General features: G+C 39.5%; 1 protein-coding gene across 1 annotated transcript; it reads right to left on the bottom strand.

Moving 5' to 3' along the window:
* Window positions 1-1,144: 1,144 nt before the first annotated feature.
* LOC107292166 (glutathione S-transferase 3) lies at window positions 1,145-13,690 on the bottom strand. The gene is made up of 6 exons (XM_015821229.1): window positions 13,590-13,690; window positions 10,121-10,172; window positions 7,342-7,474; window positions 6,225-6,366; window positions 3,106-3,237; window positions 1,145-1,966 (listed from the first exon to the last, which is right to left on the bottom strand). The coding sequence occupies exons 1-6, from the start codon at window positions 13,674-13,676 to the stop codon at window positions 1,820-1,822; spliced, it is 693 nt and encodes a 230-aa protein (XP_015676715.1). The 5' UTR covers window positions 13,677-13,690; the 3' UTR covers window positions 1,145-1,819.
* Window positions 13,691-21,312: the final 7,622 nt, after the last annotated feature.

The following is a 21,312-nucleotide window of genomic DNA, read 5'->3' as shown; positions in this document are numbered from 1 at the left end:
CGACTTACGACCGGCTTAGTCCTCGACTTACGACCGGCTTAGTCCTCGACTTACGACCAGTTGGGGTCGCGGCATTAAAAAGGTTGAGAACCACTGTGCTAGAGTGTATTGCTGTCATGCAACTTCACAAGAGATAACTTATTTTTTTAAAAAAAAGACATTTTTTTAAAAAATAGTGGGAATGTGTCTGCACAGATGTGTGAGACAGAGCCTGTGCCATTAGTTATGTTATTCTTAGAGACACATATTTCTTTAACCCATTTAACCAGAATATTAATCAGTAAGAGAGCTGGCCAAGTCTAAGAGAAAAATGCTAACGACCTAGAAGCCTGGATTTGCTGGCTCTCTAAGGGACACTTTTTGCTTCAGACAGTGGATTATACTGCTTCCTTAATTTTACCCTTTTTAAACTATTTCATTTGTTACATTGGTAAGTTGTGCGAAAGAAATCCTACATTTTAACCTATTCTTGGAAATCCTATGCAATATGCTTACATTCTAACATATTCACCTGAAGTGGGTATTTTTTAATTATAAAATTGTAAATTGCATTCAGAGTGTTTAATGAATGAATAAGTGGGTCCTAAAAAACTTCATAGTAGAGTATGTGTTTTATCTATAATTGTCATTCATAAAAAGATTACAATCAAAAGATCCTGATAAAATCAGAAATGAGCGTTCTTTCTGGGCGATCAGGCAAACAAATATTTTTCTGTGCAAGAAAACAGCTCATTAAGAACAATAAAATTCCAAAGCACAGTAGCAACAGATCAATATGAGAAAAGTAGTCAGTCACTATACAAATGAATACCACAAATTAAATGTAAATGTACTAAAATATTGATATATATGCATTTTAAGAGATTGATACAATACTATGGACACCTGGACATATATGTTTCAATCCTAAATGTATTTAATTTGAGCACTTTTTATGCCATGTTATATGTAACACTGCTAAATCCTGGTTCGTTGTATATGCCACAATGGCTGAATTTGCAAACCACTTAGAATCAAAATCAAGGAACACACCATGTATGGTTTGGGACAACAGAAAGGGAAAGGAAAAAGAAGGTTTAAAAACAAAAAACTTTTTTTACCTGTAATAAAATACAATGTTAGATAGAAAATGTTTTTTTCTGTTTCTTGCTAAATTTTACTTTATTGGACTAGTAAAAATATTACTTCATACAATGTAATGATGCACAATACCCTTTAAAACAGCAGGCAACTTTTGATAGCCAGATCACATTTTACAAAAAGAAAATGGTGGTGGTGGTGGTTAAAGACAGCAGTGGCCTGGATAACTATCCTGTGACATGCTGAATGGTGAGACAGAATTTCTTCCAAAAGACTGCATGCTTGGTTTATGTATTAGAAGAATTAACTTTTTTCATTGACCCGCATTTTGTTTTCTACCAAAACTTGTGAGATCCTATTTTGGAAATTGGTCACTCAGTCTCAATATTATAATTTCAGGGAAGCTATGGAGTTGCCAAAAAAATAATAATTAGAGATTACAGGTGGTCTAGAATTAAACACCACTTCTTAAAATTGTGATTCTCTTAATGAATGTAGATCTTAATCAGTCAATATGCTTACATCAAATCTCTTTACAATCATGATCCTCTTTCTTTGCTATAACTGTCACTATCATCTACATAAGAAGCTATATTCACAGTCTATAATCCAGTTTGCAAAGGTGGTGCGATACTCCTGCAAATTGTGTGTGTCTCTAATGTGAAAGCATGGCTTTTGTCTTAGACATATTACACAATTCTGTAATTCTTCAAAATCATCAGAACAACTTGATGGAATCTTAAGGACTTGGCTTTAGCTGGTGATACATCTGGAGAACATTTCTCACGGTTTCCACATATTTAGCATCAGGGATAGGTTTCCGCTGGCTTCCTGGTTCCAGAAACTTCTTAATTGTGGGAATGTGACTCATCCTTGTTTTAAAAGCCTAGCGGGGAGGATGAAAACACTTTCATCAACTGGACTTTAGCATTAAACAATCAAAAAGCTACAATTATGACACAAGTCACAATATACACAATACCAACTACTTTTAATTCATTTGATAAAATCCTGTTCAATGCTCATGGCAAAGGTTAGTACCATGGTTCTTGTTATACCTGTATTAATGAATGTTGAACTGGCACATACTAATAAATGCGACTAAACTATCTCAAATAATGCCTTTTTTGTTATGTATCTTTCTGGGCTATTTGTTCATCTGAATGCCCTCAAGAATAATGTTGACTCTGGGGCACTGCTTACCGAATAGATGCTCTACAGAAGCAATCCTTAATAGATTATCATCATCAACAGAGAGATCCATTTTCTAAGGCATTTATGTGGTGTTTTACACAAATGGATGTTGTATGTTTATATTTCTCCTGGGCTATTTATTAAATGCACTTTACTTAGTTATTTTTTAACAAAAAAGTAATATTTTTTAACCATTTAATAAATTTGTAACCTGCCCAAACAACTTTAGTTAGAATAAATAGACCTATTTACACTAGTTTGGATAAAGTAAATGAAGAGTGTGAACATCAAGACTTATGCCAATACAACTTCAAATCTTATATTTAGGATATGAATTAAAAATACAAAAGCAATCAAAAGGAATGGGGGAAAGATGTCCCATGTTGTCTGGAAATGTAACACTTCTGTTTCAATGTTCAGAGCAATTTAACCAAGATTAAACACACATAACCATCTCTCAAATAACCAGATTATATAAATTTATATGAATATTAAGTAAATGAATTTACTTAATATTGATTATAGAATTATCAAATTTTAAAAAGCATTTTATGCCGTTGTATCAAGCAATAGTCTGTTGAAGGAATTATTATTGATGTTATTTTGTGGTCATGTATCGCACAGAAGTTTAAGAAGTTTAAGAAATTTATGTGCTGCCTAGCTTGCTTTGAGAGCGACTCTGGGCGGGTTAACTTTAGCAAGTTAGAAATCTCATCTGCAGTGCAAAAAATTATACAGGAGCACTTTTATTTTCTTCTTTCAAATGGATGAAAGAGAAGGCTTTAAATTTAAAGGAATAGCGCAATTAACACTTTAATTATTTTCCCATACCTGCAATAGAGGAAATTCATTCAGGATAGTGGGGACTTTTTCCTCTGCCATTAAAATAGTTTCAAAGAGGTGTATGTCTGCCAAGCTAAACCGATTGCCAACAAGGAAATCTTGTCCATGATCCTTCAGCACCTGTAAGGGCAAGGGGAAGAGACCAAGTCTAATAGCAGCCACTCACTGATTTCCAAGATTCCAGGGGAGAGATCTTCTAAGAGTATAGTAAAAAATGAATGAGCCTTGTTTATTATGCAAAACAAAAGTGCTGAAATGGTGGTTTTACTATATTACTCAGAAGGAACATCATAGCCATAATTTCTCCCCTTTTCATTATAGCAATAGCACTTAGACTTATATCCCCCTCCATAGTGCTTTACAGCATTCTCTGAGTGATTTACAATATCAGCATATTGCCCCCCAACAATCTATGTCCTCATTTTACCAACTTTGGAATGATGGAATGCTGAGTCAACCTTGAGTCGGTAAGGATCGAACTCCTGCCAGTGGGCAGAGTCAGACTGCAATACAGCATTCTAACCACTGCACCATAATAATAACAATTTATATTGTTATAAATCTCCATATTTCAATACAGTGTTGTTTATATAATATAATAAAAGATTATTAACATTCTATTATTTAGATGGTATAGAATTTGAAAATAAAGTACTCTATCAATTATAATTTAGGATGACAATATTCCAATATCAGATTGTTTGATTTTTTTTATCTAAAGTTGTGTATAACATTGAAAAAGAATCACTGAGATTCACATCAATTTTTTCAGTTTTTGTAAAGATTTTGATTTTAAGCTGATTACTTAATTTTAAAGTCTCCATTGTATTGTTACTTTGGGGGGGTGCATCTTTGTGTGTGCATTTAATCATGTTAATAAAAGAAAAAATGGAGCAAATTTAATAAAATTTAAAATAGAAAAAATAGAAAATAAGGAAAATAAAAAAGAACTATTGGATTTCTGACTTCCCCTGTCTTATGCATCAATTAATTTGCAATATTTGTACATTTTATAGATTTTGTCCATAATTCTTCTTATTGTTGTAACTGTTTGCTCTGAAATTTTCATCATACAGTTGTTTGTTCCATCTCGTGTCATACCTAAATAAAAGTTTATACATGCACCCTCATAATTAGTGCTGGGTTGTTATGAGAGTTTCAAATTCTGCTTTTTCCCTCCCTCGTAATGTCCTGCCTTCCTTGTGAAGATCCTTCTAGTTATTTGTAAACGTATCAACAATGGTATATTCCAGCCTTCACCAAGTAATTCTTGCCTTGTTTTGAAATTTGCAGAATCTAAGTCAAGTGTGCCCATCTTTTTGGCTTGCCTGGACCGCATTGAGTGAAGAGGAATTGTCTTGGGCTGCATATAATATATATAATTTAATTAATATATATAAATGCACATAATAATGTTAAAAGCTTGTGATCTTGTGGGGTCACAATTACTAGTTGTCCAGGGCCACGTGTGGCCTGTGAACCACAGATTGGACATGCCTGATCTAAGTGGTCCAGATCTGTATATAATTACTTTTTGCATACTCTTAATCTTGGACTACAGCTTTTCAATGAGCAAAGAGGAGGCAGTTGAGTTCATAAAGTCACTGCTTAGAAGAGATGCAGACTTGTGAATCCTAATTAGCAGGACAGGATATAAAACTTGAACCTCTGTCTCCTGAGTTTGCAAATGTATTGCAAACATTGTCTTACTTATTGATCTGGATTTTGTTGGGATGTGATCGAATTACAAGGAAAAGAAAACAAAAAACTTTAGAAAGTTATTAGAAGAAAGCACTGCGAGTCATGTGGCAAGGAATCTGGCAACAGTCAATCCCAAAGCTAAACAAGATTGAACAGCTTTCTGAGAAACCTCAGCCTTCAAACTGAAGCTCCAAAACTGGCTTCTTTCAAAGTATGTATGTTTAAATAAAATTGGTAATTGGGAAAGAAGTTACCTACCATGGAATGGGCTAGTCAACAGCATTGTTAATTTAGCAGTTGTAACATTTCCTAGAGTGTAGCAAATAAAGATCTATAGGTATAATTTCTAAATATGTATTTGTCTAATTCAGGGCTTTTCAACCAGTGGTACGGGTACCACCTGTGGTACATTGGCACCTGGCAGGTGGTACGCGAACATCCTAGAAAAGTGGTAGCGGGGAAAGGGAATGAGCTGAACCGGTGGCAGCACTGCACAAGCCTGAGCAAGAGATGGCTGGAGCTGCAGGGCTGTCAGGGCTCAGTAGAAGCGCCAGGATCAGCGCCAGTCTCTAGCTGGAGCTCGGTGCTGATCCTGGCGCTTCTGCTGAGCTCAGAAGAAGCGCTGATCAGCTGGAATGTTGCAGCATCTCCAGGGTCTTGTGATTTACATTCAGATGCTTGGCAACTGATTCATATTTATGATGGTCACAGTGTCCCAGGGTCATGTGAAGTGACCAAAACCTGCTGCAACCACCCAGCAGACGGGGGGAATAAAAACCAAACACCCCCCCCACCCTGCTGCCAATCCTCAACAGAAATGCTCACAACAATGAAAACCTCGGACCAGAGGAAGAGCACCGCCGGGGGGGGGCAGGCAGGTGTCTTGCCCAGCTGTGGCTTGGGGGCACTTTTTTCAGTGCCATTGTAACTTCGAACAGTCACTAAGCAAACTGTTGTAAGTCGAGGACTACCTGTACTTTATCACTTTTTTCCTTTTGGGGGGGGGTCACAGGTTTTTGACATCTTGCTAGGCGACGGTGGTACTCAAATATTGCCATATCCTAAAAGTGGTATAATGGGTGAAAAGGTTGAAAAGCCCTGGTCTAATTCATGGTAAGATTTAAGCAAGTATACATATTTATTATGTAAAACAGGGATATACATCTTTTGAGAGTGCAGGACTCGGCATACCTGTCAAGACAAGCCCAGGCTTCAGACAAAAAACAACAACACTACATATCCCTAGTGTAAAGCAGAGATGAGGAACTGATGCTTTCCAGATGTTTTAATTCCTTCCAGCACCTCCACCCAGGCAAGAGATTGTTGGAGTTGCAGTGCACCTGCAAAACAGGTGGAAGCTATGGGGGTGATCCTTGATCTAAAAACATTTCTTTATTAACACTTACTTTTTCATAAACTGGAAAATATCTTTTTGTTGCTTTTTCTTTAATAGTAACAAGTTGGCGCTCTTGATCCTCCAGTGACAAGAAAGGGAATGGCAAAATAAAGAGAGAAAGGTCTGTTGTTCCTTCCACATACATGTCAATCCTAAAAAGACAGAGTATCATGCATCAGTTTGAGCGCTCATCTTACGATCTATCACGTGTGGGTCAAACTCTTGAGTCCTGTTTTCAGAATGCCCTCTAAGCAAGCAATTAGCCATCATGCCAAAGTAAAGAACACATGACAACTGCAATAAAATCCTAAAATAGGTGTACTCTGGTTAAAAAAAAAAAATAGAATATCCCAAAATGTTATCTTTCTAAATGGCTATACATAGACAAATTTTTCAGGAAATGTATTTAACCAGATAGCTTTACTGGTCATAAGTAATATCTAATCAAGGAGTTAAACTTAGTCTGCAGCTGCTAGAAGTTTATCCTTCCTTGGATGCTAGGTGACCAGTGGCAAATGCATAGCGGATGGCTACAGTAGCTATGCATAACCCTGGGAGAAGTTCATACCACTTCAGTTTCTCTAATTCAAATAACTAAAGGCACACACAAGGAAAGTTGCTTTTCAAGGACCAGCCTTGGTAAATTTTCTTTTGGCGTTAAGCAAAGAAGTATTCTGATAACCCTATCCCAATGGTTGACCTACCCACAGCTTGCATGCCAACGTGAGGTGGTGTACCTGTACATTGTGTTAAGTTTGTTTAGTGACAGACATGCCTAGTTCTGCCCAATGGCTCCACCAATAACTGTCCTACATGCTGTGCTTCCATTCAGCTTTATCTTCCCAGAAGGAATCGGGAGGGAAACATACAAACAAACATGACAGAGCCTGGCTGACAAAATCACAGATGGTTTGTTAGCTGCATGGGCCTGCAAGCAAAAGTAGCATGTGTTGCTAAACAAGCCTTATGGTTTAACATGGTAGACTAGCCCATGTGGTATTTAGAGGAGTGGGCTACAATTTATTTCAGTGAGAAGGATGCTCTTATGTGACTGAATCAAAGGCAGAGACAATAGACAGGGCTCCAACTGAAATTTCAAGCGCAGCTAAGTACAGTGGGGACATTACAATGCTCTGTCGCTCATGTTCATCCCATACAAGTTGTACTTCGTAGCAATGTAACGGAGGATGGCCCTTGTCTGTACCAGCTTCATCCCATCCATTTCCACCATGGGTGATTGCTGAAACAGGAACAAGCCATCTTTGGAGAGAAGAAAAACACAGCAGATATAAAATATTCTGCCTACAAAGCACATATTTACTTTCAAAACAGAAGCCAGGAGAAGCCAAGGTCATTTTATTTTTGTTCCGGCCTATTACCTAGAATACTGATATAAAGAAACTGTTCATTCAAGCGATATGGGGTTTGCTGTTCTGTTATTAGATCTGCACAATATATCAAGATCTCGTTATGCTCAATAAAGCAATAAGGGTGGTTTCACCCAATATGCTAAGGCATAAAACATGATTTACAAACCACAATGGATTTCACACAACAAACAATATCATTATTTAATGCACTGCATGACACCCCCCCCTCCCAGATTTCTGTTTAGACAAAAAGAGAGTATCACTGAACCTTACAGCTGTCTACCAATATTATATCTGGGATCTTAACACATCAGATTTAAGGAATGTGTCAAGAGAACAAGCTGCCCTTTTTTATAAAGAGCTTATTTAAAAAGTTACAGGACAAAAATGTACCTGTATATTTCCAAGTGTTTTCTGAAATGGGATATCTATTCCTTCATTTTTCAAACAGGGTTTCTCCCTCAATTGCAATTTAAAAATGTGGAAATGCTTATGTTCTCCAAGAGCCTCATTCAATTTGTTATTAAAATAAACTTAGTTTAATAATACAAACAGATACGTTCTGTGTCATACTGATCATCCAACCAGAATTGCAAACAATGTTTTGAAGTAATATTCAGTTAAAGCTGTCCAAATAAGGCAGTAAGTGTAGCATTCAAGGCATAATGTTCCATCTGTATTACAATTCTCTCCCTCGATTACAATAAAACATAAAATCAGGGATATTTAAAAGGCAAAGAAACAAAACACAGACACACAGTCACTAAAGACAATTAAAATGAAGACTTAAAACTCTATTATAAATAGTGTATTTTTAGTAAAGTGACTAGGTTAAGTCACTGAGCCAGAATTGCATTCCAAAGACAGGGCAACAACACATTCAGTCCCTGCAAGAACGTCCATCAGCAAATAAAAGTTGCAGTTATTCTAAATATAGAGTCTTGCAAATTCTTAACATGTGCTGATGGAGGCTTCAGATGGTAACTTAATAAATTTATGAAACATAGATTTGATATACAGAACCTGATGCTTTCCCCCCCAACAAATGTAAGATAATTTACACCCTCAAGGGCAGGGATCCTTTGCCCTTCCAGATGTTGAGTTACAGCTCCCAACTTGGCCAATGGTGAAGAATGCTAGGAACTGTAACTCATCATCTGGAAGGGCACAGAATTCCTTCCCCTTGAGAATGTAAATCAGGGGTAGTCAACCTTGGCTCTTTTATGACTCGTGGACTTCAATTCCCAGAATTCCTGAGCCAGCTTAGCTGGCTCAGGAATTCTGGGAGTTGAAGTCCACGAGTCATAAAAGAGCCAAGGTTGACTACCCCGATGTAAATTATCCTATATTTTTTGGAAGGAAAGGATCAGTTTCTGTATATCAAACCTATGTTTATTATATTTATGAAGGTACCATCTGAAGCCTCTAATGTTAAAAATTTGCAAGATTCTATATTTAGAACAGGGGTGTCAAACTCAATTTCATTGAGGGACGCATCAGCATTGCGGTTGCCCTTGGGGGGCTGGGTGGGTGTGGCCAGGGTGGATGCAGCCTACTGGGTGGGCGTGGATGGAATGGGTGTGGCCTACTGGGTGGGCATGGCCAGCTCTATATCATTCGCGTCAAGGGTGCCTGTGGGGGGCCTGGGCAGGAGTGGGACAGATCTGAGGGTCTCTGGCAGAAAGGGGTGGGACCAGGGCAGAGCCCATCAAGCCGGATATGTGAAGTAGGCGAGGGCCATTTGCTGGCCACTTCCAGGAGATGGTGCATTTCTTCATTCCTCACAAAGAGTGACACCTCCCCAGCATGCACACAGGGGGTGGGTCCGATGCGGCAGGGGCTGGTTCCTCGCTGTTTCCAGATGGCCTTGTGGAGCTAAGACTGAATGCATTTCAGCATAGATGGCCACCACAAAATTGTACATTGGCTCCCGGCCAGCCTGGGCCAGGGCCAAGGCAGCGGGTGCCGTTCCCTCACTGTTTCCAGGATGGCTTCGCGGGCCACATGAAATCACTTCGCAGGCCACATCCAGCCCCCGGGCCTTGTGTTTGACATGTCTGATTTAGAATAACCACAACTTTTACTTGCTGATGGGACTCATACATTAGTAATGTTTAGAACGGGATTTATCAAGCTATGTTCCCTGGATGCCTTGTGTTGCACCAGAATTTGAAGGAGTTCTGTGAGAGGCTAAAAAAAAAAAAGTTCACTCAAATGGAGCAAATTTTCCATCACCAGAGCTTTTCCTCTTAATCAGGGACACTGGGATTTTTTTTTAACTAACAGGTTTTGTGGTCTAAAAAAGTTGGACAATCCCTGGCTTAGAAGGCCACAGCTTCCCAACCGTCTCCAAGATCATGATGGATTATGGCTGAGTAAAAATGTAACTATTTTTTTTAATTAGGCATTGTTCTTCGGGAACAAGGCCATAGCTCTTCTCTATCACTCAAGAATTACAACTTCTGTTTGTTTCCACCCAAGTAGAGATCCAGTGCCATTGGTACAGCCAAATATTTGCAGTTTCATCACACATAACCTTGAAGCAGCTTCTCGTATTGCTCTCGGGTCTCAAAAAATTCCTCTTCAAACTAAAAGACAGAAAAAAAAGATGCAGAGGGAATCGTCTTCAGAATTCTAGAACCCAGTTCATAATTGAATACAGCTCACTGAGAAGAATCACTGAACATTTGCCTACAAATAACCATAGCTGAACATCAAGTATCTCAGACCAGAACTGAATGATCGTTTAGGGAGGCTTGTATATTTATACTGAGTTAGATTTTCTCATTTTTGAAAAAAGTAAATTTTAGCAGGCCAATTTTTTTTACCTGAATCATACTTGAAATTAGGCAAGACTAGCTGATAGACTTTTTAAAAAGATAAAGCTTCATGTAGGGTCATTCAAGTGCCTTGAAATTTGACTCTTTCCTCTGTAGTACAACCAAGAGTTTTGATATTCACTTTTTTGGGATTAGCATTATGCAATCCACACAATTAGCTACAAAAAGATATAGTAGGGAAGTACATGCATCACAGGACAAAAAGATGCAATTGTGTTGTTAATTTTGTAAATCATGTACTAGTTCATGGTTCAAAATGCACACCCTGCTTTTCAGCCTCTTACATGATCCTCAAAGTTGCCACTGTTAAACACATTATTGAATAATGGAAGAAAGATTGCTCCACCTAAGTCTTCTGCACAGCTCATAAACCTTCAGGGAAATCCTAATGTACAGATAGTTGACTTACAACAGTTCATTTAGTGACCATTCAAAGTTACGGCACTGAAAAAAGTGACTTATGACCATTTTTCACACTTACAACCATTGCAGCATCCCCATGGTCACGTGATCAAAATCCAGACGCTTGGCAACGCCTATTTATGATGGTTGCAATGTACAGAGTCATGTGATCACCTTTTGCGAGCTTCACTTAACAATCGTGTTACTAACTTAACCACTCCAGTGATTCACTTAACAATTGTGGCAAGGAAGGTCATAAAGTGGGGCAAAACTCACTTAACAACTGTCTTGCTTAGCTACATAAATTTTGGGCTCAATCGTGTCGTACGTCGAGAACTACTTATATCAGGGACTTTACAAAATATTTCTAGTGCTTTAGGCATAAACCTGAAACCTCAACAAACTGGGGACAGAAAACATCACTTGAGCTTTAAAAGCCACTCACACAGGATTATGAGAGCAAAAGAAAGGAAAGCATTGGGATTCGGTAGAAATCTAGTTAGAATCATTAACTATACCAACTACTTAGCATAGTAGTTAGGGTGTGAGGGTTGGGGCAGGGAAGACCTTGCAGCTACAGTACGCTAATGAAGAATAACAAGCCTCATTCATCAGTGCACTGGGATGAAGGCAACATCGTGGAGATGTGGCAGGGAAAAAAATGGTGTTACAAGGGCATGCTTGTGCCATGGAGAAAGATCGAAAGTCATGATTTAAAGCAGGGGTAGTCAACCTTGGCTCTTTTATGACTCGTGGACTTCAACTCCCAGAATTCCTGAGCCAAATTGAAGTCCACGAGTCATAAAAGAGCCAAGGTTGACTACCCCTGATTTAAAGTTCTAATCTTGGGGGATAGATGGCAAAGCCTTCAAAATTGCTCAAAATTTAAGCCAGGATTTCTCACACTAGAGAGCTTTGTTGTTGAGAGTGAGAGGGTAGCTACAACATCTCCGGGCTTTGGGTTCGGAACTGCGAACATGTGTTGGATACACTTGCAATATCACTGCTGAAAAGCATTTGCTCATGGCCAAAATGGCGGCCAAGGAAACATACATTTATAGACACTATGTCCCTGTTGCCTTTTTTCTCTCTTTACCAATATGTGCCTATTAGGCTTTGACCTCTGTTAACTTGGAGGCAAAGCAGGCGACTGAACTAACTTTGGCAAGTTTCCTGTTTTTATTCAGTAGCTTTCTGTCGAGTCAAGGATTTGTGGATTGCACTTCCACTCAATAGTAGGTAAAGACTCTTAGAAAAGGCAAGAAAAATTAATTGCATGTAGCCCTCACTTAATGATGGTAATTTGGACTGGCAACTCTGTCGCTCAGTGACATGGCTGTAAAGCATGACAACACAGGCCTGCACCAACGTACAATGGCAGTTCCATTTGCCATCATTAGGCGAACCCCATCATTAGGCAGCATCTCACAGTCATGTGATGGCCACTTGTGACTTCCTGCCAGCTTCCTCCTTGACTTTGCTTGTTAGAAACCAGCAGTGAAAGTTGCAAAGGGTGACCAATGTACCTGGACCACTTCTTATAGCCTTGCTGGCTTTTCTCCTCTCCAAACTAGATCTGAGCATGTTAAAAAACACAACATTCTGAAGGTTCAGTCCTTTTAGGGGTGAGAGTCAAGGTGGAGAAGGTTTCACAGAGCAAAATAGATCCTTTAAGCCAGAGTTCCCCAACCTTTCTGGCTTTGTGGCCCAGTGAGGTTAGGGGAGAGGAGCTGATTTTATGTGAGCCGTGGACAAGTGCGTGTGCGTGCAGCTATATATGGAGCACGCACGAGCTTGCCTGCTGCTCGCGCAATTGGGGATGTGTGCATACGCTCATCCGCCACTTCTGTGGCCCAGTTCCAAACAGCTCATGGCCCGGTAGTGGGCCACAGCTCGGAGGTTGGGGACCCCTGCTTTAAGCATTGCACTTTGTTCCTCAATATTACCTGTCCTCACACTACAGGGTATTCTGTAGATCGCCCATCTCTAACTTGGAATTGAGGATTCTGAGGAAGCAAGGGCATGAGAGCTGGTATGTAGGGAACCTGCAGTATGGCTGTTTGGATTCTTAACAAGCATTACCCTTTCCAAAACCCAAGTAATTCCTGCAGGAAAAAAAGCAGTACATAGACAAAAATACCAGCAGGGTTACTGGTCAGTTCTATTGTGTTTAAACTTCCTGAAGAAAAGCACATGATACGGGCCACAACAAAACATTTACAATACATAATATAAAGGCAATCCTTGACTCTACAACTGCTCATTTAATGACAGTTCAAAGTTATGATGGCCTCAGAAAAAGTGATTATCCTCAAAATTACGACTGTTGCATTGTCATCATCATATGATCACAATTCAGCATTTGGCACTTGGCAACTACCTCACGTTTACAAACGTTGCAGTGTCTTGGAGTTATGTGATTGCAATTTGTGACCTTTTCAGACAGTTTCTGACAAACAAAGTCCATTGGGGAAGCCAGATTCACTCAACATCATTAAGCATGATTCGCTTAATGATGACCAATGATAAAAATGGTCATAAAGGGTCACAACATTAGGTCCAATCACATGATGACTCACTTCAGAACTTAGCGACCAAAATTATGGTCCCAATTGTGGTCGTAAGTTGAGAACTACCCATAGATCTTTCCTTGAAAATGGTTTGATTTTTTTTCAAATTCCGAAAGATGATTCTTTCAGAGAGAAAAAAAATGGCAAAAATATTCCAACAGCCTTCTGGGTCCATAAATAAGGAAACACAGACCTCTACACCAGCAGCTGCTAACAACCACCGTATCTGTTCCATTCGGCCTCGTCCATTAAAGTAATACAATTTAGGTTTCTCAGCCATCGTTTCTTAATCTCCTGGGATGGGGGCCTGAGGAGGGAACAAAACAAAGTACAAAAAGTGATGAAGTGATCATTCTGTTGCAAGAGCACAGGAAAGACATGCAGAGTAAAGGCTAATTGATCAAATCAAGATATTTCATCAGACCCACATCTGAAATGCAATTTTATTAACAGATATACTCATACCACTTAACATAATCTTTGTTTTGTTTATGCAGGAGGAGGCAATGACTCCCAGTACAGGAAAATCTGTACATACGCTCTTATTTACTTAACCACAATGCTAGCATACAAAACAGTTTACATATTTTCATATTCAGAGAAATTTGGTAGAAAACAGTAGTTTGAGCAACATAGAATTGGGCCTCTATAAATCAACTGCTAATTCAGAAGTGATGTCCAGGTAACTTCTCACTTGATCCAGACCTGTATGTCAACTTGATGACATAATATTCTGTGTGAACTTCATTTAATCCAGTGGTTCTCAACCTGTGGGTCGGGACCCCATTTGGGGTCGATCAACCATTTCATGGGGGTCGCCAAGCAAGGCTGTCCGCCATTTTTTTTTGTCCGCCATTTTTTCCCCCTTTTCCGGTGGGTGCCTTACCTCCCTTGGGCTGGGCCAGCTGGTGGTCGGCCTGCTCCGTCTCTGCCGCTTGCCAGCTACGCCTCGGCCGGCGCAGGGGGCGGAACCACGCATGCGCGGCGCTCCCGGGCAGGGAAAGTCCTTGACTTACGACCGGTTGGGTAGTCCTCGACTTATGACCGGTTTAGTCCTCGACTTACGACCGGTTTAGTCCTCGACGTACGACCGGTTGGGGTCGCGGCATTAAAAAGGTTGAGAACCACTGATTTAATCCAACTATAATTGTCCTGGTCTGGATATATGGCTGACCCATCTCAAAGCGATCTCTTTTGCAAGACTTGGTTCTCCACATGGTCAAATACCTTACCTTTTAGTAACTTTTTCTAAACTGAGCATAGGAATCTGAATCTGTTATTTTATGGGCAAAATGTCCGATCTTCAAATGTGTTGTGATACTTAAGCAATGCAAACCGAGGCTTTTTGCATGCATTCAAGTCAGAGACTCAACCCAAAAGCCCTACGGTTACAATAATGTTGAGAACTGGCATATATCCAGATGAACTACAGCTGCACTCTTGAAAGTCCTTGAAATTCCCTGTCTTTCTGTATCCAGAATGACCATTAATGATTCAGGAGAGGGGATCTCAAAACATAACTAAATTATTACAGCCAATCTATTCAGCCTAGCATAAATGTCACAAAAAAGGCAACTCGTCAGCCATTTTCTAAAGCCCTGTCTAGATTGACTGACTGGAAAGCAGATTTATTCCTGTAGAGCTCTCTGATAAGAAAGGTATGAAAATAGCCCACTGCTTTACAAAGCTTGGCAGCAACATGCCTAGATAACAAGGAAGGGAAAACTCATAAATATGTGTGAACTTAACTTGGAAAGCTTGGAGCTCTAGTGGTTTCTTCCAGGTAAACACTTAGTTGCTTCCCCTAGCTCTTTTTGCTTGCAGATCTTGCAGGAAAAGCAAAAACTCCCTTTGAAACAAGTATAAGAAAAAAAGGATCTACTTTCTACAGCAGTGCTCTCCAAACTTGGCAACTTTAAGACTTGTGCAAGCTACAATTGTGTCAGAGAGAGACTGGCAAGCCAGGGGGAGAAGTTAAGCAGGGAATTAGTCTGGAATCCTTATATAAGGTATAAGAGGGCAAGGTCTGACACCACCACCACCACCACCACTGAATGAACCTTATCTAGTCTGGCCCAGATGCAGATTGCCAGTCTGGGAAGATTCCTGTATAAAAGGCATGAGCAATAAAATAGCTAATTGAACTCTTCAGGTATGGATCTTGTTGTTCATATCTAACATTAATCTTCTCAGACTCATTATCTGCTTGACTCTTGCCTCTGGCTCGCCCAATCTCTCCCTGACAATCTGGTGCAAAATGCAGTATTAGGGGCAGTTATGCGTACTCCTTGATCACTGCCTGATAACACCTTTGTTCGACAAGTTCCACTGGTTGTCAGTTTGCTTCCAGGCTCAATTCAAGAAGCTGCTAATCCCATAGCTTAGGGCCAGGTTATCTGAAAAACCACCTCTCCTCAATTACATCTACCCTTCCCATCAGGGTCAGTAGCAAAGGTCATATAGGCCAAGGAATGTCATCTGATGGGATCCAGGAGGAGAGCCTTTTCTGCTGCAGGCCTCTTGGAAGATTCTTAAGACATTGTTTTGTCTTCAGGCCTGGGGGAATTTGGTGATTTTTTATGCTAGTTGTATTGTTAAATATTGTATGGATTGTCCCCTCTGGCAAATTACATTTTGAATTGCTTTAATTGCTTTTTTCCTAATTATTTAGTTATAATTCTTTATTGCTTTTTGGTTTTCAATTGTATGAGACACCGAGTCAAATATGTAAGATGGGGGGCTATGTACACATTGAATCAATCAATCAATCAATCCATCAATCATCAATCCAGTTACATAATTCCTGAGGAACAGTGGCAAAGTGTGACACTTGTCATATTTATGACAATGAGGTGGCAAAGAAGCAGAAGCTTTAGGGTAGTAATCAGTGGTCTGCCATTACTTAAGGTCCACTGGTGCCTCAGAAAATCCTCTTAAGATCCGGCCACTGAAAAAAAAAATGACTCATTTTTGAAAGTACAATTTTCTCTTGAAGGGGAGGGGGTTGTTTTAAGATTGGAAATGGGAGTGCCAGGGCTCTGTGAGACAAACTACTTCAATTGCCATCTGAGTTGAAGGGATGGCTATTGAAGCGTTTTGTTTGTTTGTTTTTTTAAAGATAAAGATCAGATGCACTTCGTAAGCAGAAAGGAAGATCTGAAAAGGAGGTCTGAAGTCACCAGGCCTGCCAATATTTGCTCTACTCCTCCCATCATCTTCATGGACAAGAGTGGTGGCAATGGAGAACTAATGAGACTGGACAGCCATTTGTCCGAAATGGTATAGGGTTTCCTGCCTGAGCAGGGGGTTGGACTAGATGACCTTCAAGGTCCCTTCCAACTTTACTATTATTATTATTATTATTATTATTATTATTATTATTATTATTATCATTATCATTATCATTATCATTATCATTATCATTATCATTATTATTATTATTATTATTATTATTATTATTATTATTATTATTATTATTAAATAGCTATCTTGGAATTTAGAATTGGCTATCTTGGTGTAGAAATATTTTCTAGGCCAGAATGGAAAGGCAGAAGTATTGAACTGCTTTAGCCTTTGAAGCTCCATTAGCTGGTTTTACAGGGAATAACTACAGATGACTTTGTGTGTGACATCTAGCGTACACGGTTGAGAATAGCCAGCATGATATCTATAAAGCTCCAGATAAGATCTTAACTACTGTATTCTTTACAAGGAGAGAGAACATGCAAACAAAACGTTTGAACAAAAAGTCTTGACGCATCTCAGTGGGAAGTCAGAGGGAGCAGAAGGGTAAATTCCATTCTAAATGGAATGCTAAATGGACCATTGCAAACAAAGGTTATCGCTCACTTCGTTAAAAAGTATATTATGAAATACAGGCGTGCTTGCTTTGGGGAGCTGATAAAACCCATATACAGTACTGTGTTGTTACTAAAAGCCCAGCCCTAGTAACAATAACTCTTCTCTTTCAGGAACGACATTTAACTTCATTTGAATCAATTCGGTGCCCAGAGAATTCTTAAGAAACAAACGGGAGATGAGGAGAAATCAGACAAATGATGACTCTAAGAAAAAGCTTTTAAAACTCCTGCCGATGGTCGCGATGGCAGCTCTATACCCCGTTCCGCCCTCTTCACGCACAGAGAGTCAAGCTGCAATCTTGTCAGGTGTTCACTTAGGGTTGCAAAGCCTAACTGAGAAACCCTCCGCCTTGTCGGGATACCCAAAGGGATGAAGCATCCGGCCACTTCTGTATTTGCAGTTCCATCTTACGGCTCCCCCCCAAAAAAAATTAAGAATAGAATAGAATAACAGTGTTGGAAGGGATCTTGGAGGTCATCTAGTCCAACCCCCTGCTCAGGCAAGAAAGCCTACACCATTTCAGTCAAATGGTTGTCCAATCTCTTCTTAAAAACTTCCCGTGACTTGTTTCACTGATTCACAGTTCTAATTTCCTTCACTTAAATTACCTTCACTCAAACAAAACAATTCCCATTAACAAATCAAGCAATCGCAGCTTGCGCTCGCAGCAAGCCCAGCCTTCATTCATAGTGCTTCTTTTCTCTACAGAGTCAAGTACCTCTCCGAGTCCCTTCCCAAGCCTTCTCAGCCTCCGCTCCCGACGAGCCTCAGATGGAGAGGGACGATCCGTGTCTAGTTCTCGCTCCCGCTCAGCTTTTGGGAGCCGCCGCAGACCCGATTTATTCTGTGCCGGTACCCCTTCCTCCTCCTCCTCCTCCTCCTCCGCCGCCGCTGCCGCCGCAGCAAATTGGAGCCGGGGGCGGGGATGAGCCGCCAGGAGGAGGTACTTAAAACGGTTGCTTTGCATTTTTCTCAAAGCCTCTTGGGAACGCGCTTAAGGACGACTAAAACGGACTTTGCAGTTACAATCATGCATTTTGTTCACGGTATTTTTTAGCTAACGCATAAATAACTACGTATATATATATTTTTTTTAAAAAAAATATGCTAAGAAGTGCCACCATAATCTCGAAGGTAGCAATATTTTGCTCTTCATATAAGTATGAGGTATCCTTCTTTCTTCGGATGTGAGGGCGATCTGGCTGCGACATCTGTCACCCCATTGATCGCCAGGGTTGATTCGGCTGATCTGGCTGGCTAGGCGGGTGTCCCCTTCCTCCCTCACCGCTCCATGTGCGTCCCTCCCGAAGCTGCGCGCTCGGTGGAAGAGGACGACCATCCCAGATAGAAGGAGTGTACCGATCTTCGGTCAAGGGTATACGATAGCTGCGCTCCCCTGCTAGAACCTCCAAACAAGCTCAAGGTCCATTTGTAGGAGAACGTAGGGTAGTCAAGCTTCCAAGACTCCAGACACATCCAAGTGAGGCGCTGCATGTGGCAGTTTGCCATTCTTTTTTTTCCCGGCTTTCACTGCTACAATTCCTCTTCTGTTTGTATTATTGCTTTACTATATATAAAACATATCTTATCTATCTATCTTCTATATAAATAAAAATGTGCATGTTCGTTTGTTCAAAATCTTAAATCTCCGAAAGTTCTTCACCGATTGCTTTGAAATTTTGACACAATGTTGCATTCGAATACGCGCATGTTTTTATATACTTATTATATAGATGTCACACCTGTGACAGGTAAAAAACATGCTTTTTTTTGAAAAACAGCACCATCTGTTGGCTGAGTGAACGAGAGCCACAGCAACGCATGGCCGGGTACAGCTAGTAATAAATAAATAAATAAATAAATAAATAAATAAATAAATAAATAAATAAATAAATAAATAAATAAATAAATAAATTTAGAGCAATTAATCCTAACTAAACAAGCTAGAACTAGATACAGAATTATCAGAACCTTTTGTAAAGCTTTGGTTTTCTTTGGTTATATAATGTATGCTTTTCTCTAGATTCTAAAGCTGCATTCTTCCTCCTTTCCAACTTTCTCCAAGACAGATCAGGCTGAGAAGTTGATGAGCAATCCTTGGCCATGGCCCTGGCTGGGGAAAATAGCTTTCGTCTAAATGTGCAGAGGTACAAGTGGCAGCAAATACTTTTTCTCTTTTATTGCCCACAAAATCCAGCAACCACACACAAGCCTCAACTCTCACTATTGTTACTGCCAAGAACTGACAAAAAGCACAAATATTCGTGGATTAACAGCTGTTTGCAAGGCAGGAATATACATTTGGTAATGTCTATGTCAAGTGCAGGGGAAATCAGGAAATCCAGGCTGTTCAAATGAACATCAAAGTTTATTGCAAGCTTAAGCTCGCCACAAGAATCTGAATTACTAATAGTCAAAGCAACTTGATGCTAGATAAGAGTCAACGGAATTCAAGGTGGGCTGGACTTAGATCTCTTGTGAGCACAAAAGGACTCGAGACTGATGACACGTTTGACCTCTTCCTCGGCTCAGCTCCTACAGTCTAGACCTCTCTTTCGCTCTTGTTCCCTACTTACTTTTTGCTTTTGCCCCAGCACCATCCACTTTCATTCCTTCTTTTCCCTTTTCGTCCCTTCCCAATATAGCTATCCTTTCTTCTTCCATCCAGTTTCTCTTCTTTGCTTTCTACTAGGAGCTAGTTTTGTTTGTTTGTGTGTGTGTGTGTGTGTGTGTGTGTGTGTGTGTGTGTATACGGTGCATTTTATACAAAATGCCTCCATTTCCAACCAGTGCATTTTATACAAAAATGCCTCCATTCTCAACCAGATCAGCCTAAGGATGCTAAAGCCAACCAGCATCGATTTTTTAGATTTTTACATTTCCCAACAAAGGTCACATTTGACTTATGTTTGTCATGACTTTGTACAAGTCACACTTGTATTTCCATTGGATAAACAATACCTGAACAATGTTGGGAGTGAAACGACATAGAAATTTAAGTCAAACAAATAAAATTAAATTATTAATTCAATTAATAATTTAACCAAAATATACAGGCACTAAACATGGATCACTGCCATGCTTGTCACATGGGTCTGCTTCAGGAGATAACCAAGAAACTCTGGCTGGTGCAGGGTGCAGCAGCTAGACTAGCTAGGCTACTAGTGGACATACCCTGCCAGTCCAGAATAATACCAGTTGTAAATCACAGCATCAATTGCCAGCATGCTTTCAGGCAATGCAAAGTGCTGATTATTCATTGAAAGCTTAAGGAAAGATTCCTTGCTTGATGAACAAGCTAGTGAACCTTCATATTATAACTGCTTTGAATCATTAGTCCACAAAAAGCAAATAGCCTTTTAAATGTGAATATTTTTTCAGAGCACAATGTGTGCTGAAACTTTGTCATTAATTTTAACTGAAATAAGTATAAAATAATGAGAACTCAACGGAACTGAAGCTGTGCTTGCCACTGAACCCAAAATGAAAAAAATGACCAACATATATATTGTAAGAATTAATCAAGCTTTTACATTCTTCAGTGAAAACTAGTTAAACTATTTTAATTAACAAAATATTGAGAAAGTTATAGAAATGTAAATATGTAAATACCCTAAATTAATGTTATATATCCCAGAAGGTACTTTTCATGAAAGTGCGAATGTCAGAAGACGTAATAATTTATGTTAGAGGTCAAATAGGAACCATGTAGTGCCCCTAAAATGGTGCAACACCTGTGAAGAATTTTATTGTGACAGCCTGAAACATATATCGGAAAAACATTGTTTTCTAAATGCAGAGGCTGTGATGGAGACATACCGTAGATTCTGTTGATAGCTTTCCTTAAAAGGACCATTTTACAAAGTTTTTGTAAACAAAAAAAAAAAAATCTTCAAAATTACTGATGGATAAAGTGCTGCATCGCACTAGTATCAAATCACTCAATTGTTTGTGCTTAACCATTGATGGAAGTTACAAAAATCTAGAAATACTGAAAATTCAGCTCAATTATCAACAGCCAATTATGTGACACCCAAAATGTGATGACAACAATC

Source organism: Protobothrops mucrosquamatus, unplaced genomic scaffold (genome assembly GCF_001527695.2).
Source record: "Protobothrops mucrosquamatus isolate PMUCROS unplaced genomic scaffold, P.Mucros_1.0 scaffold1278, whole genome shotgun sequence".
Classification (NCBI taxonomy): Eukaryota; Metazoa; Chordata; class Lepidosauria; order Squamata; family Viperidae; genus Protobothrops; species Protobothrops mucrosquamatus.
The sequence above is the reverse complement of the archived record's forward strand: the minus strand, read 5'-3'. Positions and strand labels throughout refer to the sequence as shown.